Source organism: Papaver somniferum, chromosome 6 (assembly GCF_003573695.1).
Source record: "Papaver somniferum cultivar HN1 chromosome 6, ASM357369v1, whole genome shotgun sequence".
In the NCBI taxonomy this organism is placed as follows: Eukaryota; Viridiplantae; Streptophyta; class Magnoliopsida; order Ranunculales; family Papaveraceae; genus Papaver; species Papaver somniferum.
The window spans coordinates 35,191,126-35,214,560 of record NC_039363.1 but is presented as its reverse complement, the minus strand read 5'-3'; the positions used below and the strand labels follow the sequence as shown (position 1 = coordinate 35,214,560).

Sequence of the window (23,435 nt, the reverse complement as noted above, 5' to 3'; positions counted from 1 at the left end):
CTCAGAGGTGGCATTAACATGAGTTTGATATTTCGGTGTTGACAACCCAACTTCGGGAATGTTGACATTAGCATCTGTTTGATCTTCCGGAGAATCTTGCATTTCGTTCTCAACTATTTGGTCCACATTCAACTCTTCATTGGGGTTTCTTGGAGTAGGTGTACATCCCAAGCTAACATAATCTTCCTGGCTTGCTTCTCTCTGCAAAGGGAAAGCTTTCCGGTAAATATCATGCAACATGAACTCAAGCTTTGAAGCGTCAACCGGTTCGCCCTCTTGCTGCATTGTGTTGAATTCACTCCATTTGGAAGATATTGTATTCCTCAAATCATCGTATTTAATCTTCCAATATTCTCCCCCCAATACTGAGTCCTCTTCTTCTTTCTCTTATTCCTTCTCTTCTTCCTCTTCTTCTTTCTCTTCTTCCGATTCGGAATTCTCATCTAAACAAAAAGCATCATCATTTGCTTCCTGTTGAATCCTTCTTGAAATACGATTAAGGATTTGTCTTTCTTCGTGTGTTATCTCATCTTTGAAATCAACATGGAACTGGTACAAATCAAATAAATGTAAAGAAGCAACTACATATTAGATATTACCAACAAAAAAACATGTCGTAGTTATTTCTCTATTAGATACACAGGGAGAACTACATATTGATATGCTAATAACTACATATCAATATGTATCACCACAAATTGATATGCTAATAACTAATACATATTGATATGCTAATATGTAGTAGCATATTGATATGCTAATAACTAATACATATTGATATGCTAATAGTTTTGTATACATTACATATTACAGGCAGATAATAATATGTAGCACACATATCAATTTGAGATGCTATCATTACATATCAATAACTACAAATTGAAGAAAACATATTGATATGTAGTATAGATATAAAACATATGAATCACACACTGCATGTCAATATGTTGTGTCAAATTACATACACAACATATGAAAAACATGTAAAACATATGACTCACAGAGATGTTGTGTTTCTATTGAACAAAAAACATATGAATCACACATTGCATGTCAATATGTTGTCTCAAGTTACATATACAACATATGAAAACATGTATACCAGACACTACATACAAATATTTAGTGATTCCATTGAAAACATGTAAAACAAACACTACATACAGAGATGTAGTGATTCTATTGAGCATATGTAGTATATTAGTTGAACATCACTACATATCTACAGTTTTTCATTAGCATTACATATTGATATGTATTGCATGTCAATATGAAATTCAACAACAGTTTTCTAAGTATTGCATGTCAATATGAAGTACAAAATTAGGCTTTACTTTGTTCTGATTTTTGCTTACCTTCTACCTGAGGAACATTTGTTCGTGACGGAGTACCAACTTTACTCATACTCCTTGTTGTCGGAGATTTAGCCGCAGGGGAGGATTGTGTTGGTGAATCATCAACATTTTTTCTTCTTCTTTTTACATGGGTTTCTTCTACAATTTCTTCTGTAATTGTCCGCTTGATAGTTCTAACCATTTTTTCTCTTTAATTGAATGAATAAAAATTAGGTTAGGAACTGATGATTTATGTAGTTGATTAGGTCAGGAACTGATGATTTATGTAATTGATTAGGTCAGGAACTGATGATTTTTCTGTAATTAATGATTTCCGAAATCGTTTTTCAGATGAAGGAGTTGCAGTCGGTCGTTTTTCAGATGAAGGAGTTGCAGTCGGTTTTTTCTTCAAGGAAGAAGAAGAAGAAGTGGGAGGAGACAGTTTTAACCCACGCATGAATGTTGAGGGTAGGCTATTAATTTTCTAGGATTTTAAACCTTTTTGGACTAGCGGATAATTGTTCTATCCCGCTGGACTAGACACTAATCCCGGGTCGGATCTTTGGACTAAACAGGAAATTTCTCTAGAAAATTTTCTCTTGATCCAAGTTTATCAAGTATGAGCCTACCGTATTCAGGATAAGGCTAGATTTTGCCAAATGAAAAGATTTTCTCCAATAAGTGTTTTTGGCGACTACGGCTCCAGTTAACATGAAAAATGTATTTACGCCTGGTGTCACATATATGGAAAAAGGGATAGATCTAGGATCCACTGCGGTTGGGTCCAACCAGAAGTCTTGCATATCGGGGTCTCAACCATGCAGAATCGTCATGCTAAAAAAAAAAAGTTACAACGGTACGTGTTTACTGGTTATTTTGGATTAATGACATTTCTCATTTTAGTTACAGGGGAGGTGTGATCCTTCTTAACCCACAAATCGAGGAATAAGAGGGGGTGATGTTTGTACCCACCAAATATGGTGCACGTGATAAGCGCACGGTGTGTCCCATAACCAAAAATGGCTTATTAAAGAAGTCAGGCTGGATTTATTAAGGAAACCCAGTGGTTTATTGAGGAAACCAAAAATGACTTATTAAAGAAACCCGGCTGGATTTATTAAGGAAACCCAGTGGTTTATTAAGGAAACCAAAAATGGCTTATTAAAGAGGCTCGGCTGGGTTTATTAAGGAAACTCGGTGGTTTATTGAGGAAACCAAAAATGGCTTATTAAAGAAGCCCGGCTGGGTATACCTAAAATGGCTTATTAAAGAAGCCCGACTGGGTTTATTAAGGAAACCCAGTGGTTTATTGAAGAAACCAAAAAATGGCTTATTAAAGACGCCCAATGGTTTATTATGGAAACCATTAAAGATAAATACAAATCTCATGAGATAAATATGGTTATATTGAGATAACTGTGAATATGGAGAAGATAGCTTAGAATCTCTCAAGATATATCCAGATCCATAAAGATAAACATAGATCTTCTTGGATAAATGCAAATCTTAACAAGATAGAGATGGATCTTTCAAGATGTGCACAAATATGATGAAGATAAACATGAATCTTCCAGGATATACACAAATATTGTGGAGATAAGTACAAATATAAGTGGTTATTTAAGATAACTACAAATCTCATATGATAAGGGTAAATCTTGGTGGTTATTTGAGATAACCACAAATCATAACAACTAGATTTGGTTTCTGCCTATAAATAGAGGCTGAAAACCAACTCAAAAGGTACACAATTTCTATTCTTTTTCTCCACAACTCACCTGCTTAAGATTTCCTTCTGACTTTAGCATCGGAGTGTCTTTGCAGGTACCCCTCACCTTTTTCAGCATTGATCACAGTTTTCATCAACGATTCTTGGAGAAAGTGGATCTACGGGGGAGATTCAATCCATCTACACACATCTCGAAGAGTGTTGGGGTAAATATTTTTGCACCAACATATGTGTTTGTGGCGATCTGAATCTATAAACAAGAGTTCAATCTCTATTAATGTACCACGAACCTTCGATGAAAAAAATTACTTGACAAGCTCGTGACTTTCAAACATGGGTTCTTATAGTAAATGGGTATGTTCCTCTAACAGTTCGAGAAGGCTATAGAACTGTATCTAAGGACATAAAAGCATATTAAAAAAGCTGAAATTTGTGTTGCAAAGCGTAATTCTGATGGACTGGACGTTATTGTCCATGTCATAAGTGAAACGATGAGGGTACCAAGTACACCACAATATTTTCTATACCAACCTATATGAGACACACCTTGTGTAATATAATTCAGACAAGTACTGTCAAGGAGATTAATTTTCAACAAAGTGATACTGGGTATATAAAATATGTATGGAAATCGAACCTAACTATTAGGATGAAAACCCAAATGTTGAATTAACTTACAAGTGTATTTACGACAAGCTAAATAATACGAAAGTAAAGTAAATAACACGACACAAGATTTTCTTAACGAGGAAACATCAAATGCAGAAAATCCCAGAGAGCTCGTCCAGTTTTGAATACTCTCGGAATTAAGCCGTTATACAAAGACTACTACCAACTTCATACAGTTGAGACCAAGTAAATTAACTCCAAGTTACCTAGTTCCTTCAATATCCCTGCTTATTACCAATCTGGTCAATGCACGTGAATTGATAGGTGCTTAATTTACATGTTTAGAATGTCAATTTCATACTTGTTTAAGCCATTATTCCTGCATATTACTTGTTATTATGATTGTTTTCTAATTTATGTCTTTTGTTAGGTGAATCGTCCGAAAAGAAGTAAAAACAGCTATAAAAGTGAGGCCTACAAGTGAAGAAGGGTCAAAGACCCAGTGGAACTCGTTCAAATGGAGGATTTCTAGTCATTATTTTGTAGAGGACGAGAAGACGAAGTCAATGGCGAAAGAACTGAGTCATTCTGAGTTTGTATGAAAAAATTACGAGCAAAACAAGGAACTCAGAAGACTACAAGGGCAAAATAGTCATTTTAAAGGTCAAGCGCTATTGACACAAGGGGTGGACTGTTTCAAGGAAACTGCTAAAGGCATTCATGTCATTTAATAGGGGGGACCTGGAATTCACATTGTGTTAAGGGTACCCGGTCTGATTACTCAAGGCTGCTAGCTTCTTCTTCCCTTCCATATCACGACCAGTTCATGGAAGAGTGCTGCTGGTGATGCTCGTGCCGTCAGAGATGGAGATGGTGACGATGACCATTGACGCTGTTTAAAAGGGCCCGAGCAACAGAGAAGGAGGTGTGTTGACTATGGTTTAGTAATGGTGATGTTTGAATGAAAGCCGCTCGAGTTTGGTGATGTTGGTGATCGGCAGTAGATGATGGATCGTGATGAGACTTCAGCAAAACAGAGATGATGGAATGGGTGTTTGAGCTGGAGATTGATGGAGCTGTTCATGATAGTTGGTAGGAAAATAGGGAAGCCGCTGTAATGTATCGGTGATAGAAGATGCTCGGTAACAGAGAAGATGAGCTTGGCAGTGAAGATGGAACTCGGAGGAGTTTGAGAAAGTTCAGGGAGAATCTGATGATCATGGTGATGAGCTGAGAAGAACTCAAGCAAATGGAGTCTGTGACACGGGCACAGTTAGCAAGGAACGGTGAGTTTCGCTTCTATTGGCAGTGATGATCTTGTTACCAGCGTTGATGGTAAGAGCTGATCAACAGAGAGGATGTAGTGATGCTGTTGAGTTCAGTTACAACTGGGAATGGGTTTTGGAAGTTGAACAAGATACGGAACTAGTGAGGATGAATTTCTTGGCCGAGAATTCAGAAGAGATAAGCTTCCGGCCGGTGGAAAATCCGGTGAAACGAGCGGGTTTGCTACATTATCATACATCGAGTTGGGTACTTAACTAGAATCAAACGAAGACACGTCAGTTAATTGAGCTTCCATCGAATTATAAGCCAATCAGAAGCCGTTTTTATTCTACTATGATGCTCCTAGTTACACCGAATCAAAAGCACCTGTTCCGCAAATCTGAAAACAGTGTTTCCTTCCGCGGAAAGAGGACAATGCAACGTAGCTGTAAGTCCATCACCTGTCCAAGTATTTTGAATGGCATTTAAGTTACAAAATGTGTCTATGTTTGATGCCTTTCTAATACTAAATCTAAAAATTAAAATAAATGCAGCAGCCTTGAAGGTGATATAGAAGTTTATGTTTGTTTCAAAGTCTTCACTAATCTTATAACGTTGTTGTCTAGCCTTTGCATATCTTCCCATTAAAAGATTTAGAGTAGGTTTAGAATCACTTTGGAAAGTGATATTGTAGCTGCTCCATTCAGTTGCCCACCGGAAGGCAGCTTCAGCACCTTTCTCTTCCAATTGTTCTCTAGTTGTACAGTCCTCAAAAAATCTTCTTGCCTCAATTGTATTATCTGAAAAATCCATAAGAGTTAGGCCAATTCCAGATTGACTTATTGGAATATGCATAGTTAGTGATATGGACATTCTCATACTTAGATATGTTACATGTTTTTCAGGTTCTCTATTCCGAATTTTCAGATCTTCATCATGCATAGGATCATAGAAAAGAGTTTGCATAATATTGTAGCCAGACCTATTAACTGTCATTGTATTATTGATAAACTGCACTATCTTTCTTGCTGTCTAAGCACTATTTTGAGTCTTTTTTTGGAAAGTGATTTCACATCGCGCTTTCCATATATGCCAAGTAAATATACTACAAAATTCAGGCCATTTTATTATCCTTTCGCCTTTGTTTTTTTCATGAATCTAATCATATAACCATTCATAAAAGCATTTTTTTCCATTTGTCATAAAATTTATATCGAAGTTTAAGTGCATCCATACCTGAATTGCAAAATTGCACTTGAGAAAGAGATGAGATAGGGATTCCTCATTCTCATTACATAAATTGCATTTAGTATTAATGTTAGGAATAATTGCAGCTACTCTCACACCTGTAGATAAAATTGCCTGAGCTGCTTTCCAGATGAAAAGCTTTATAGACGAAGTTACTTTTAATCTCCATATTCTACCCCAATCACAACCAGTGGTATCACTACTTCTACTTATTATATTATACAAGGATTTAACAGTGAAATTACCTTCTCTTTTTTTTTCTAAGTTCCAGTGGGCAACATCTTCTAAATCAGTTACAGGTATAGGTATATTCAGAATTTTATTAACTGTGTTTTCATCAAAACATATTTGTAGCTTATGTTCATCCCAATTTCTTTTGTTGTAAGGAGATGACATACCTTTTTCAAATTCGCATTACCTGTAGTTGGTTTTTGAAGTGGGGCAATTGTATCCGGAATCCATTGGTCCTCCCAAATATCAATAAGTTTCCCATTCCCTAATTCACATCTACAGTTTTTCTTAACTTGTTCAACTCCAGTTAGAATCCCTTTCAATACCTAACTGTCCCCATGTTTTGGTTTAAGATTAGTATGAAGAATATCGCAATTAGGATAATATTTTGCCTTTAGAATTTTTGCCTCTAAAGAGTTTGGCTTTTATTTCATCCTCCACCCCATCTTAGAGATCATCGCTAAGTTTAACTTTTCTATGTTATGTATACCTAAACCTCCATCCTCTACAGATTTGCCGAAAGACTCCCAAGCTTTTAAATAAACACGTTTTTTACCGTTCTTATTCTTCCCGTTTTCATCCTTTCCCCATCAATAATCTCTTTGAAGATTAGTGAGTTTTTTACAGATTTTCTTAGGGATTTTAAAACAATTCATTTGATACACTGCAAGTGATGATGTTACATTCTTAACCAAAACAGTTCTTCCAGCAGTGTTTACTTTGTTACCATTCCAACCTTTAAACCATTTAGTCATGATTTTGATTAAGGGTTCAAAACTTTTAACTTTTGATCTGTTAGTGAAAAGTGGAGCTCTTAAATATCTATCATTTAGAGGGATAGAGTTTACCCCTAGAATTTGTTTGACTCTACTTATCTTATCCAGGTCAGTTTTGGGACTAAAGAAAACTCCTGATTTACTAAGGTTTATTAGTTGACCAGAATTTGTTCCAAAATCTTTAAAAAGAGACACCTGTTTGTGGCAAGTTTTTGTATCAGCTTTGCAAAAGATGATGCAATCATCAGCGAAAAAAAGATGACTCACGGATGGCACATATCTAGAAATTTTGATTCCTTTCATGTCACCATTCTCTTCCGCATTTAAAATGGTTCTAGACATAGCTTCCATGCAAAACAGAAAAAGATAGGGAGATAAAGGATCTCCCTGTCTTAATCCTCTTGTAGGTTTAAAAAAAATCAGTTGGAAACCTATTAAGGAGAACAGAAAGAGAATAAGTAGAAATACATTGGAAAACCAGATTACACCATGCTTCTGAAAACCCCAGTTTTTACATAATGTCCATTAGAAAATTCCATTCGACTCTGTTGAATGCTTTTGATATGTCTATCTTTAGACCCATCAGGCTATTCTTACTTCTAGATTTTCTCAGTTTGTGTATTATCTCGTGGGCTATAGTTATATTGTCTGCAATTTTCCTACCAGGTATAAAAGACGATTGGTAAGGACTTATGATCTAATTCAGATGATACAAAAAAATTTAGAACTGGTTTTCTAGCTAAACACTTCTTTTATCTCTTTAATTCCTAAAACCATAAATCCTAACACCCCTGCTGAATTCAAACCGATGGCTTTGAGTAATACTACTTATAAAATAGTGTTGACCGACTACCAATCCTTATCTAACTAGAATTTTACGCGGAGAAGGTGTTGGTGAAGGCTATATATATCCTTGTGAATCTGAGCTTCAAAATACAACTTTTGGCAGAGAGAAAAATACAAAGAAAAGGAAGAGATGAAAGGTTTTATTCCATATCTTAGGGTTTACTTCTTTAGGGGGGAACCAAGCTATTTTCTTCTTATTATTTCATATATTTTTCACGGGTTTTAGTAGATCCATGTGTAGCTAAATTTTCACTGATTAGGGATGATTTCAAAGTCCTGAATAATGAGATTCCAATTCTTTCTACAAGTTTATTTTTAAGTTGATTTTTCTTGTCGATTATCTCTATTATTTTTAGTGTCTAAGATTACTATTGGGTTGTTCAATCTCCCATTTGAATTAACCTGATAATAATTCTTCTATTAGTATTGGGGTTGATGATACGTGTAATTGTCACTCAATTCCTTACACAAGTAGTAAATCGCGAAAGCTGACAGAGGGATTCTATTAAGCAATTGTGTATAGAGATGACACTAGAGAGCAGACCGAGCTTATGAGTCTGATCCTAGGATCAACCTAATTCACAAATAGTAATGCATTCGACTGGGTTACACCTTAAGGGCTTATTCATGGTGGCTCAGATGGATATAATCTGGTAGTCGAGCGCTTCCGTACTCAGTGACAACAGGAATTCCGTGGATAGCAGAGCTTATTGCTATTTTACGGTTGGTGACAACAAAAATTTAACAAGGAATAAACAAGTATTTTAATCAAGTTTTTGTTCAGTGACGGCGAATGATTCCTTAATTATCTTTGCTTTCTTATCATCTTTTTATTTTACTTTAACCAAAAAAATCCCCTTTGTCTTTTACTATTTTGTTGAACTAAATAACCTATCAATTACACAGCTCTCTGTGGGAACGATCTCTTACTACCGCTATATTACTAGTTAATTAGTGGGAAATATCTTAATTAATTTGTTGCACTTACGACACGCATCATGAATCCTAAGATAGAGTCCCCTATCTTAAGTTGCTTTAGCCATTCTGAAGACTTCTACCACTCAATTCTTTGGATCGTATTTTGAAATCATAAATGACTATTATGTATTCGGTAACCACTCTAAATCTCAAGAACCAAATCAGAGATGTTTATTGAGTTATACAAAGACTCTTCCGTTTAAATAATACAAACTCCTTTACATCAGTTCAGATCAACTAAGATTTAGATCATCAAGATAATCATATCTTAGCTCAATCTATCAGATTCAGATCCAGAAAAAGACCACCAAATGATAGATCGTCGATGTCTACTACAAGCTATAAGTTTTCCATCAAATAAACAAGCTATGTCGGATCCCATACAATCAAGTGTGAACGAAGTATAGGTTTACCACTCCAAGATTTTCTCTTACCCATAACTAGTGCAGTCACGCATACAGGTTTCGGAAGTTGCTAGCAAACCCTAATTTTAATTACGAATACACACCCGAGTATTATCTATGGGAGGCAATATTGGTAGTGCTCCTTTATATAGAGTATAGATACCCTATTAGGGAAGCTAACGGAATATGGAAATAGTGTCGAACATGGAAATACTAGTTTTTTTTAGGAAATAGTCCTTAGATCTAAAACCGATTTAAAACTAGGAAAGCTCTATGTTTCTTTTGCGTTGGGCCTTTGCAAATGGTTGATCTTATGCTTATAACCGCAAATATGATTATTCTAATATCACCAATAAAAAATGGTAGTTTCTCATTACACTTTTTTGGATTAAAAACTTACAAGATATTTTTTGAGAGAAATTATTAGAACAACATACTATGAAAGTGATTATAAAAGAAATTATACATTTTGATATGATTTATTGAAACTTGCTTTCGAAACTCCCTCGACGGATCGTATGCTTCAAGGAATCAGTTGTGTGGAGCATGCATTCGCCCTTTATCAACAAAAGTATTGACAGAAAAATTTTGTCCCTTATTTCCAATAACTTTGACCTTTTGCAAATAAAGCTTCTTCACATGCACAATTTTTTTTATGTACGGGAATATTTGCAGAACAGTCAGACCAATCTGTTTGATAAGAAAAAATCTGAAACTTTTTTATAATATTTTTTATTACAGAGGAAGCAAGTCAGAAACTCTTATATTGACCATGTTTTTCTAAGACAGACACAATTGTTGTAGGTGATGATTCTTTAATTAAAACACTTGGACTGTCTTCCTGACTTGACATAAGGTTTCTTATAAACCTTATGATACTTATTGAAATGACGAGGGTACCAAGTACACCATAATCTTTTCGATATCAAGTATAAGTCCGATATCTTGCGTGATCTAATATAGACAAAGATTGTCCAAAAGATAGCAAACCACAAGGTATACACTTGGTATATATTATTGGTTCTGTACAAAGACAACTATAGGGATCAACCCAAGTGTTTGGGATTAACGTACAAGTGCAATTACTTTAATTATAACTTAAATAAATTATAATGCAGAAAGTTGAGTAAAAGCACACAACAAGATTTTGTTAACAAGGAAACCGCAAATGCAGAAAAACCTCGGGACCTAGTCCAGTTTTGAATACTCTCAGAGTAAGCCGCTATACAAAGACCACTACCAACTTCGTACATTTGAGATCAAGTAAACTACCCTAGTTACCTAGTTTCCACGGTATCCCTGCCTCTATAACCAATATGGCCAACGCACGTGAATCCTAAGTACACTATCTTAAATTGTTTCACCCATTGTGAAGACTTCAATCACTTAACCCTTTAGATCGTCTTCCAAACAGTAAATGACTAATATGTTTGGTACCCACTCTTCTTATCTCAAGAAGTTGATCAGAGATATTATAGTTGAGCTCGACAAAGGCTTTTATGTTTAAATCAATAAACTCCTTTGTCGGGTTAGATATTCTACGATCTAGATTAACAAATTAACCAGGTCAAGTCAAACAGAACTATCAGATTCAGATACTGAAGAGTATCACCAAATGATAGCTTCTCGATCTAAATATAACTAGTCAATCAATCGCCTATCAAAGATAAACGAGATATAATCTGATCCCAGCCAATCAAGTTTTTGCACGTAGAAAATCCCAAAGATACAAAACCAATAAGAAAAAAAAAATGTTCTTGTCTTCAAATCTTCAAAATCTTCTTTTGTACCCACACAATAACAAACTTGATTCCAACTTATGATCGATCATGCACAGAACAGAGTCTGTTAATAATGGATGATCACAAGTCAACGTCAAATCTAAAGACAGATCCAAACTACCGCCAATCTCTTGATCTAGTTTGAGTGACCTTATGTCAGAAGAGAAGGCTCTCAAGAATAATCAAACTAGGTGCAATCAAGAGTTAACAATCGTTAGTTAATCAATTCTAGTTTCCCACCAACGTTACCATCTCTCATCTCCAAGATAGTATTACAAGTAATATTATTAGTATGGTACATCGGTGACTACAAAACGAATTTCCTGCCTCAGGATAAGTTTGTATGAAGAATAAACTTTACTATTTATAGACCAAGGTAGTTTGGACACCAAGGAATTTTCATAAGCGAAAATATTCTCAAGATACGCAATAAAACACCTAAACTCGATTTTGTCTAATTCCAACATCCAACTGTGTAACTGAAATCTCTCATGGAAAACTCAATATTAGCTAGCACTTAACTAATATGTCTTTCCAGGGATATTTTTTTATTGGTGGTAAAACAAAACATATACATTTGAAAATCTCAAAAAAAAATCTCAAATATTTCGATTTGGGATCTCACCTTGAGAATCAAGGAATATGTTTGAAAATAAAATATAAGATTTCAGCACATGTTCAAATTAATCGTTATGTCGACATCTTGAACTTTCCTATTTTGCAAACCCGATTTCGAAAATCACAAAAATCCTAAAGTGTACGTGACTAAAGAAATCGGTTTTGCATATTTGGACTGTTTCAACCATGACTCCCAAGGTTGATAGGGATTGGTTCTACCTTGACTCCCAATATAGTTTGAGATCGGTTCTACCTTGGCTCCCAATGTAAATTAGAATCATTTTTACCTTGATTCCCCATATAGGTTAGGATCGGTCCAACCTTAGATCTTCAATGAACACCAGACCTTCAATCCGATTGATTTCTTTCAACTAAAAAGCAAATTCCTCAATCTACTTCCTTAAACTTATGCAATTAAACACAGTTTTCTAGGCATGAAATCAACCCTAAGTTCACTATACAATCGAGTAACGAGTTACAAAGATTATATTGATGTCGCAATTACGAAGCTAAAAAGATAAACATTAAACTTGGAAACATAATATAACAATATAAAACGTTCACAACTATTGATATATTTGATCATAATAAGATGATCTAGTCTCTGATATTAGAGTTTCATATATATAACTTCGCATGTTATATTTTCAATCAGAAACGACTTGAAAGCAACGATATAAAAATGGAAACAAGTCAAGTAATGTATTACTAACCTCAAGTGGAAGGATGATGTCTTCGTTGATGTCGACACGTCTATCGAATTCTTTAGGTCTTCATAGTAATACTTGTATGTCTCAACATTTCTAGACTCCCTAGTCTAACCTAACAAAGTTGACTCTAGTAATCTAATCAAGTGACTTATGAGTTTTCATACTAAAATATGATAATCAACTTTGACATACCAACACTTGGCGGGTTCAACCGAGTAATGCTCTAACACTTATATTCGTTACATAGGTGTTGTTTTAAAATGATTTTCAGTGATATAAAATTTACGAATATCCATGATATAGTTGGAGAGATAAATCATTTCCAAATTTCACTAATTATTATTCATAAGGGTATGACCGTAAAAAAAATATTTAAAAATACTTATATCTTCTCCTCATTCACAAGGATATGATCGTAAAAAATTCTTTAAAATACTTATATCTCCTCCTTCCCATAAGAATCGTGCAAACTTGAACTAAGAATCGCGAAAACTTGAACTAGGTCATCCATTTTGGGACGGAGGGATTATATAACTTACACTAGCGATTAAGCTTTGAATAAGCTTTGAATAGTTGGCCACCGGGAAATTTTCATCCCAAAACATAGATGGTCAGATTAGAACGGTTATGACTTTAAGTTTGAGTCTATTTTCAGTTAAAAAAGAGGGAAGAGCCATTAAACAACCTAGACTGGAGAACTGATAAAATGACGCACGAATAACTTAGAGGGTTAGTTAACATGCTTTGGCTGCAACACTGTGACAACAACACGGGTCATATTCTAGTTCTTTACAACTGAAAGTTTGAAGTTCCATTTTTGTCACTGAATAACGGTATTGGATTCGACTGTCAGACTCGGAAAATTTCCTCATGATCCGGAGTTACAATTACAACAAGCATACCACAGCTGCTGCTCTTTGCTATTGAAAGAAACTAGTTCAAGCAAACAAAGAAACTGCATATGCATCTTGAATGGAAGGAAAAAAAAATGGTTAGATTTGTTCCGAAGTATGAGAGAACAACCAACTGGCACTGCACAAGTTTGAGAAAATTTCAATTAATCAAGACATAACGAGACTCATTAATACACATCTGCAACATGGGTAGAATTAATTTATCATACAAACATCAATTGACATTAAAAAAGAATTGAGCAACATACATCTCAAAATTAGGAACTTGGTCGTGAACCCATACCTAAATGGGCTAAGTAGTCTTAATGGGATAAACCAAAAGAAATCTAGGACAACATGCTGTCAAGTACGAGCCAATAATACCCTGGTGGAGTCACCAAAAGAAACTACATTGGATTGTGTTGCATAAATTTCCCTACTCTTACCTGCCGTAACTGAAATACAAACCTGAGGCTCGAATTCCTTCCATTAGAAAGTTATAACCGATGGTAATGCAGGTCCGCGAAGGATATTCACTGCAGCTTTATTTTTGCACAAAGAGTATGGGAACGGATCATAGTGAATTTACGACCAGAACAATTAGATCCCTGCTGACCTTTAGTGGCCTGCGGAATCCTGATGAACTGAATACCAGAAAATTAGTCCCGGATGTCTTTTACCAAACTAAAAGAGAATGTGTCCATTTTTCTGCTTGCTCAATCTCATGCGAAAGGATTCCCACCAACTGATGCAACGGAGCCTTGTGAAGGGATATTCCTGTCAATTTTATGATCCTTCATATCAGCCTAAAAAGCACAGGAATTCAAGAAACCTACTAAAACAATTTTGGCCTGAATAATGGCTGTTCCTAATGAACAAAAGTAATAAGACATAAAGGCAAGCAAATCTGCAAATGCCTCTCTAGTAGAGTGGTAAAGTTGTTGGGCGTTGGTACCCAGGACCTGGCTTCAAAATTCATCAACACCTTGAATAACAGGTATATCCAGGGGACTAAATGAGTATGTTTAACAGCTAACGGGTTGATGACCACCCCGATTGCCTGATTCTCACGACCCAATCATAACATTTATTTGAATGGTTAAATGTAAAGAATGAGAGATTGAAGAAGATCATGGAAGAGGATCACTCCTAACTGAAAGGTGAAACCCAAGGGTTCGACTTCTGATCATGAAATCAGGTAGAGAGACCAAGCTGCAATTCTGTTGGCTTATACAATTAATAACCATGATTTGGGTAACTTACGACAATTGTGAAGTTGGTGCTTCCCCTGTCATGTACGGCACCCCACCTAACAATGTTTAACAGCCAAAATCAGATGGGATAAGAAGAAGAAAAAAGAATTTAATGCTGGAGGATCATCAGAAATGAAAATCTCACCTTGTGGTGCAGCTGAACTGTAGGGTGTCACTGAATCCTGAGGATACCATGGTTGACCAAGGTCGCCTAAGAAAGCAGATTGCAACTGAGGATCTGGTAGCGCTGATTGTAACGAGCTCATGTTCAAGAACTAGAAAGTAAGAAAATAGTTGAACTCAGTACAGTCACTCAAATAGTCCTGTCTTATATACAGTAAAATTAAGAGCACTGCTTCTCGAATTAAACTAACACATATGTGAGACACTTTAAAGGTCTTCGTTCAGCAATTACTCGGGCCAAGTGATTTCAGTTTTTTTTTATAAGACCTTCAAATAAACTACATGCAACTTGGAAAATTGGCTGATCTACTCTGTTGGCTGCTTCAGTGGGGAGTCTGGTAATCTCAAAACATTCCAAAGGTCATAAAAGGAAGTCAGGAAACCAACTAAGACAATGTCCCCTCTTAAGAGTAGCAATTGCAAACTGCACACTACACACATACGAGAAAAACCTACCACTGCAGCACTAAGCATGGACTTTGTAAAGGTGAGTGGCATCTGAACCAACGGAATGGACGACGGCTACATCCACAGACATAGTACGAATCCCATATGATGGACATCTCCTTCCTAGGAAACGTAGAGTCTAAAGACTGTACTATTCTAGGAAGCATATACACCAAATGTCCACTTCTTCAGGAGTTCAGACTGTTATCCTTAGACATGTTATAGAATTATACGTCCACAGACATTGTCCAAATCTCATACAGTGCATGGGCTTTTATTTTCTAGGAAATGCAGAGTCTAAAGACTGTATCAGTCTGAGAAGCATAGACACTAACTGTCCACTTCTTAAGGAGTCCGGATTGTTATCCTTAACCATGTTATAGTACTATCCATACAACAATGATTCAAAATGCCATTGCACAACAATTTTGAACTCAAACTGCACAATAGGATCTTAGAATGGATTCCCAAGCAAAACTTGGGGGTGGGGGACTGGCAATCTCCAACAGGAATCTTTACGTAATCAAAATTTATTCAATTTTCAAAATATTGTTCAAGGGAACAGCCTTGAGCCTTGTTTTGAGAGATCTCTCAGACACATGAGAAAGACAATGATCTTGTTAAATCAATGGCCGGTTTACAAGAGTTGTTATATTTCTAGAACCTAACTGCTGGAAATTTAATATCTAACAATTATATTAGCAATATTCAATCACATCAAAACAATTCCCAACATAGTAACTCCATCTACTAAACGAGTCGGTATCATATTCTTTACAATGACATACCGCATTGGATGGTTCAGATTCAGCTTCATAAGTAAAATCAAATTCGAAAGGATTTGTAGATTTGCAATCAGCAGCAGGAGACGCCATCGTTGTCCCTGGCTGTTCAATATGAAATAGGTTGTCATTTGATGAAAAAAATGAAGTACAAACCCTTTTACATCTGAAGCAAGAGAGCAATACGAACCGTCAAAGGGAACACTGGTGGATTAAAAAAAGATCCATTGCTGACACCATTAGATATTGCACTAGGAACAGGATGTCTATCCACTGGAGTTTCTCCATAAACTCTGTCTATGCTGGAGCCCTGCAAAAAACTTTTTTTATAAGAACGAGAGCAAGCAGATTTCATATGATTCAATATGAGAAAATACGTACCTCCAAAATTTTGGAGTTAAAACTCTGATCAGCATCTAATGGAGGCTTATAAGCTTCAACTTGTGCTTCAATAGTATACGTCACATTATAGGTAGGTTGAGGAACGATGCCAAGAGAATCATCAAAAGCATTCCATTGCTGCTCATTTAAGTTCAACACTGAATCAGAATCTTTTAAGTAACTAATTCCAGCCTGTAAACACCAATAGGGAAAGAATCTAGAACGCTTTGAATTGCTTTTTTAAACTGCTTACCTCAGTGTTTCCTGCATTAATGGAGGCTTGAACTTCGCGACTGCTGTCATGCCATTGATTACCAAGAGATGCGAAAGACCCATGAGTTGTAAAATCTTGTATCGATGTCCATTGCGTGCTTGAACTAACAGAAGGAAGTACATCAAAGCTCCCAAAGGGTGCTGCATCACCATGAACAGTACTAGCAGGGGGTATATTTTTTGTGTCAGGAGCGGGTATTTCATGCTGCGGCATGTCGAATGTAGCCCATCCTTCGTTTTCTACAAATGAAACAGCGGGTACTTTTTGCTCCAAAGAGGCAGGCGTTGATTGTAGGCTGTTCATGTCAGCAAACAGATCTACAGATGGGGCTGAGTTCGTTGTTGGAGGTTGAAACAAATCTATAGATGGGGCAGAAAAGGTTGCAAACCGCGGTATATTTGATGCAGTTACAGGGTTGAGACTTGAATTTGAAGATACATGGGATTGCGATAGTGAGGGAACAGAAGGCAATCTTTCCAGCTGAGTTCGAGCAGAGGGTTCAGGTTCAGACACAACATCAAACAGTCCTGAATTAACAGACTGCAAAGACATGGAGTTGCTATCAAATGACCCAAAGCTGCTCATCGATGCAGTTCTCTGCTGAAATAAACACGTCTGTGTTAGTTACTATTACAGGTAAAAGCAAAAATTGACACATCACAACACCAGAATTACAAGAAAATTTTACACAGGACATCAACTAGATCCTAAGTATCATTCAAGAATTATAAAGTAGAGACGGCATAAAGCAAGCAAATAGATTCGCCGTACCCACTCGAATTGTTATTATTTATACTTATTTTTCTCCCTCTTGTATTATTGTTATTATTATTATTATTATTGACAAATAAGGATACGATCCACTGAATTGTTTGGGGCCTTGGGGCCAAAATCTACATATCTTTAACAAGCATAATCGAAATTTTACAAGAGGGACCAACCTGTTGATGTGCAACCCCGTGTACATCTGCCGTGGTATTTCCATCTAAATATGAGTTTATGGTTTGACGTTGCCCATCTTCAACTAATATATCCCTTACAGGATAGGAAGGGGGGCTGCTAACTCCAGAGCCCTTCTGGTAATTTGGTGACGGAGCGCCGGATCTGAAAGGATCACCGCCGCTGGACGCGGAGTAGTCTGAAACTCTGGAAACAGATCCCTCATTGGCAAACCTATCCTCGTACATTGGCTCGCCCGGGCGACCTGGACTATAAATAAAACTAGAAACCTTTCCTTCATAATGACCTCGGTCTGAACCAGGCCTTCGAGTAAGTGCCCCACCTTGTTTTCCATACTTCCTATCTTCATATTGATATTCATACGGGGGACTCTGCGAATAGGAATGGTATGAGCTGGCCCGTCTTGTTTCATCTTCAAGGTTTCTCAGACTCTGTCAGAATATAACCAGCTTAAGTTAATCTCGCAAGAATCAAAATTTTCGAAAAAATACAACACAACCGAATTAACCTTACACTCAAGGACATAATATTCAATGTAGAATACCTGTATATCTCTTGGAGGCTTGTCAGACCCGCTCCCTCCAGCATATTTTTTATCCACATACACATTTTTTATGAACTCTCGAATCTTTGCAACATTACTGTATGAACAATAATAGTAATAAGTTTCGTGTATGTTGCAGCACAAATAAATAGAAGCAGTTCACTCCCACCTGCTACTGGGCAATCTCTCCCTTTGTAGGTCCCAGTCTTTCAGAAAGATTTCTCTCGCACGCTGAAAAGGCAAAGGTCTTGTCAGCACATATAAGCAAAGCCCTTGAGCAAACAAAGTCTAGGAACAAATTGCAGACAGTGTTTCTACCTGATTACCACCTCTTTGAAGAGAATCAACTTCTTGCGAAGTAAATTTAGACATCGACACAGATTTTACCCTGTGAGTAAATTCACGACTGCCAACACAAAACATGATTGTATCACAAAGAAATTCAATGTTTCAAGAAAACCCATGACTGATTAATATTAGAAATTACTCAATTTCTCAGTAAATATTGTAAAAATGTACGCGACAGATAGTTAAATAATCAATAGAGTAGAACTAGGACATGAAAAAGATACCACTCACACTAACACAAACTTCACATCAATTTGGTGTGAGATCATATAGACCTGTATGGAAGCTAGCTTTTGCGCCATTCGATATCAATTAATACGTCCACAACATTAATACAACCAGTCAAACACAAGAACTGGGACAAAAAAAATGACAAGTGGCCCACAAACTTGAAGATGCATAAAGAAATGTCTAAGATAGAGATAATAAAACTATGAAAACTTCTAAAGATCAAAACCAACTACGAAGCTATGCTACCAAGAAGACAACTACAGTAAGAAGAGCTAAAGACTTTTAACTTGAAACTCCAATCCCATATTCTATCTAAAAAAGACACGACGTGTTTTATGTTAATAATTTAATGTGGTGTTTTCATTTTACTAAGGTTGTATGCTATCCCTATTATGATCACAACATACTTTTTATGGAAATAGTTCACAACTTACGAATAATCGAATTGAGTAAAAAAAAAAAAAAAGTTACTCACTGTATTCCACTGCAGGTTATACAGATGAAAGTCCAGAAATTCGGACAAACGTACTGAGGACCCTGCATCCAAAACATAAAATCTGAATTTCAAAACGGGAAGAGACTAGGGTTTCAATCAGCAACAGTCATACTAATTTAAAAGAAGAAAAAAATCCCGCAAAAGAAAAAGTGAAGAAAAATTTTACAAGGCTGTTGCAGTTGATGCATCTTCGATTTGGAGGAAGTTTCATAAGACCTCTAATAATCTTTTCATTTCTCTCTTCTTCCTTTTTACTAGTCATTATAATAATAATAATAATAATAAAATCTTCAGACTTGAATAAAAATTGAAGATGATTTCAATCTTCAAATCATACACTAGTTAATAAATAGTTCAGAGCTGGGGATCGAAGAAAAAATTCTATGAGAAATCCAATCCAAAAGATTTAAGGAAGACAGAAATAATATGAGATTGTCTAATTTGAACTCAAATACAGCTTGATTTGATTTTTAGATTATAAAAATAAATAAGTAACCCTAATTTAATTGAGACAGAGAAAGGAATTTGAATCTCTGTGTGACTCTCTCTGGAATGTCGACGAAGAAAATTGAAGAAGTGGGATTGTTTTTTTTATTTTGAAAAAATAATAAAAAGGAATTTATATTGTATACAAATTGGGAGTGTTTTATGATTTTGTCTTCTTTTCTTTCTCTAACGGACAGTGATGACTGGTAACCTGTTAGTGCCAGCGATCCAACAGACCTTTTTACCGGATGACTGATTTATGACTGTAGTGGTACATTCAGACACGATTATTCAATCCTACGGTGTCAAAGCTACTCTATCAGTATATGTCCTGGGGCTGAGCAAACCAACCCGAGGAACACCTCGGTTGACTGGACTCGCATCCGCCCTTTTACGAGGGGCTAGTTTGAAACCCGTGCTATACTACTACGCACCCGAAATATTGGAATTTCTTACATCGTCAATACATGTTTACTGAGGCGAGGTATCACCCGGTACCCGTCCTAATAGGAGTTCTAATAAATTTATAGAATTACTATCCAACAGAATGAAAATCAACAGTTAAAATTTTATAATATTATTATGATTTGAAGATCTAACGTGATTTTGAAAAATAATTTCATGGAATATAATAAAATAATAATCAATTTTACAAATAAACTAAAATATTTTAATCTATAAATACATATTAATATTTTTTTAGTACTTAACCCGTGCTTCGAACCGGGTATGACAGAAATCGATCCTCAGTTGCGCGAAGCCGCGCACCCGTCCAAAAAGGAATCTCAATTAACAACTGCACTGTACCATGAAAACACCAATTATCATTTTTTTTGACGCAATCATTTAGTAGATTGACAATCAGAACCAAATTATTCGCCAATTACGTGTTGTTTAAAGTGTTGGAGATTAAGAAATCCTCTTAAATAAAATACTTTAGAAAAATTATACCGACCTTTGAAATCAATAAGTAGTTCATTACATTACATGTATCAGTACTATTGGTAGTTAATTGAAACATCACACTTTCTATACAGTTATATCAATATCTGATATTGGAGACACTATAAAAAAACATGATATTAATATAAAATAGATTCAAAACTCTTAAATGGTGCACAACATATGAATTGCTTCCCGTCAAAGAAAATGATATCAAGGAAATTCATTGATATATCTTTCTTCGAAAATCTGTTAAGAATTAAGGGAACAACTCAACCGCTCTTCCAGGGTCCAACTTCTTATAGTTAAATGAAAAATCACACTCATTAGCTATTATATAGGCATCGATATCTGAAGTTAGAGACACTAAAAAAATCATGATATTAATATAAAATAGATTGCGAACTCTAAATAAGGCAAAGCATATGAAGTGCTTCCCGTCAAAAAAATATATAATTAAGGAAACGTACATATATATTTTTCTTCAGAAATCATATACTTGCTTAAAAATAAAGCGTCTACTCAACTGTTTTTGTAGGCTCCAACTTCTTGTAGTTGAATGAAAAATCACACATATTATGTAGTTGTGTTGATATTTGACATTAGAGACACTAAAAATAACACGATTATTAGTATAAAACAGATTGCCAACCCTAAATAGTGCGAAGCATATAAAGTGCTTCCCGTCAAAGAAGTAATCAAGGAAATGTCATTAGCCATTATATAGGGGCATCGATATGTGATATTAGAGACATTAAAAAAATCATTATATTAATATAAAATAGATTGCCAACTCTAAATAACGCAAAGCATATGAAATGTTTCCCGTCAAAGAAAATGTAATTAAGGAAATACACATATATATATATATATATATATGTTTTTTCAGAAATCGTATACTTGCGTAAAAAATCATGTGGGTAACTCAATTGTTTTTCCCGGCTCCAACTTCTTGTAGATGAATGAAAAATCACACATATTATATAGTTGTGTTGATATCTGACATTAGAGACGCTAAAAATAACACGATCTTAATATAAAATATTGCTAACCCTGAATATTGTAAAGCATGTAAAGTGCTTCCCGTCAAAGAAGTAATCAAGAAAATGCACTAATATATCTTTCTTAAGAATCATAAGCTTGCGTTAGGAATCAAGTATCCAAATCAACTTCTCTTTCAGGCTCCAATTCAATATAATTAAATGAAAAATTACACTCATTATATAGTTGTATCAATACCTGATATTAGAGAAATTAAAAGAAACACGCGACATATAACATAAAAACCGTTTGCAAATTTTAAATAGTACAAAACAGATGAAGTGCTTCCAGTCAAAGAAGTTGTAATCAAGGAAATGTACTAATATCTAACTATGACCCCGTTTGAATATTCGTGATTGTTGTTTTAACCGTAAGGATCGCCTATTAATAATTGGAGTATTTTTATTGGAAAACGGAATATAAATTGTATTGGTTATGAATTTTCACCATTTTTTTCTTTTCCTATTTATGACTCCTACTGGTCAGAATTGTTTTTATTGTTAATATAAAATAGATTTTCAACACTAAATATTGCACGCAAAGCATATATATGAAGTGCTTCCGGTCGAAGATGGTGTAATCAAGGAAATTCACCGATCTATATTTTTAAGAATCATATACTTGCGTTGGGAATCATGCGACCAACTCAAGTTCTCTTTTAAGATCCAAGTACCTATAGTTAAATGAAAAATCACACTCATTGTATAGTTGTATGGATATCTGATATTAGTAATATAAAATACATTTTCAACTCTAAATAGTGCAAAGAATATAAATTAAAGTGTTTCCCGTCGAAGATGATGTAATCTATAAAATGCATTGATATATATTTCTTCAGCAATCATATACTTGTGTTAAGATTCAAGCGGTCAACCCAACCCAAGCACCAACTCCTTATAGTTAAATGAAAAATCACACTTGAATATATAGTTGTATTAGTATATGATATTAGAGAAATTAAATGAACACACAATATAACATAAAATAATTTTCCAATTCTAAATATTACAAAATAGATGAAATGCTTCCCATTAAAGAAGTTGTAATCAAGCAATGAACTAATTAACATCCCAATAAGACTTAGTTTAAATACTCATTGTTACTTTAATATAAGGATTGTTCACTAATTAATGATTGGAATACCTTTATTACAAAGAAAATCTAAATTATATTGGTTAATTAAATAATTTGGTTGCTGGATTTTTAGTATGTCGCTTGAAACAAAACATAAAACTCTCTTGAAATTGGACGATTAAAAGAACTTTTTTTTTATTTACATCAACTATAGGTCAAGTTAACGAAGTGTCGTTACGACATGGTCTATAAAACAAAGCAATTTCATGCGTATAGCCAGTTCGAGAAAGAAAAAGAATAATAAGAATAGGTTTCACAAAAACTATAATTCAATAATCTAGCAGAACCCCATCAAATATATCAGAAAATTTTATAAGGGAAAGCCAATAGAGAGTAGAACGCTCTTAGGACAATAACTTAACAATGTTTCTTGGAATTTTCATCCATATGAAGTGCTTTCGGTCGAAGATGATGTAATCAAAGAAATTCACCGCTCTATATTTATAAGAATCATATACTTGCGGTAGGAATCATGCGACCAACTCAAGTTATCTTCCAAGATCCAAGTCC

The 23,435-nt window shown here is 35.2% G+C and overlaps 1 protein-coding gene across 2 annotated transcripts; it reads right to left on the bottom strand.

The window, feature by feature from the left end:
- Positions 1-13,344: 13,344 nt before the first annotated feature.
- Positions 13,345-19,931, bottom strand: LOC113287289 (probable ADP-ribosylation factor GTPase-activating protein AGD14). Of its 2 annotated transcripts, none has more exons than XM_026535993.1 (13): positions 19,489-19,931; positions 19,302-19,363; positions 18,566-18,653; positions 18,417-18,478; positions 18,248-18,344; positions 17,685-18,134; positions 16,723-17,343; positions 16,470-16,607; positions 16,279-16,398; positions 16,095-16,193; positions 14,822-14,951; positions 14,687-14,732; positions 13,345-14,200 (listed from the first exon to the last, which is right to left on the bottom strand). In XM_026535993.1, exons 1-13 carry the CDS (start codon positions 19,582-19,584, stop codon positions 14,146-14,148), a joined length of 2,064 nt encoding a protein of 687 aa, XP_026391778.1. In that variant the 5' UTR covers positions 19,585-19,931; the 3' UTR covers positions 13,345-14,145. The 2 variants fall into 2 exon arrangements, with proteins under 2 accessions (XP_026391778.1, XP_026391779.1); XM_026535994.1 differs by having other exon boundaries at positions 16,723-17,340.
- Positions 19,932-23,435: the final 3,504 nt, after the last annotated feature.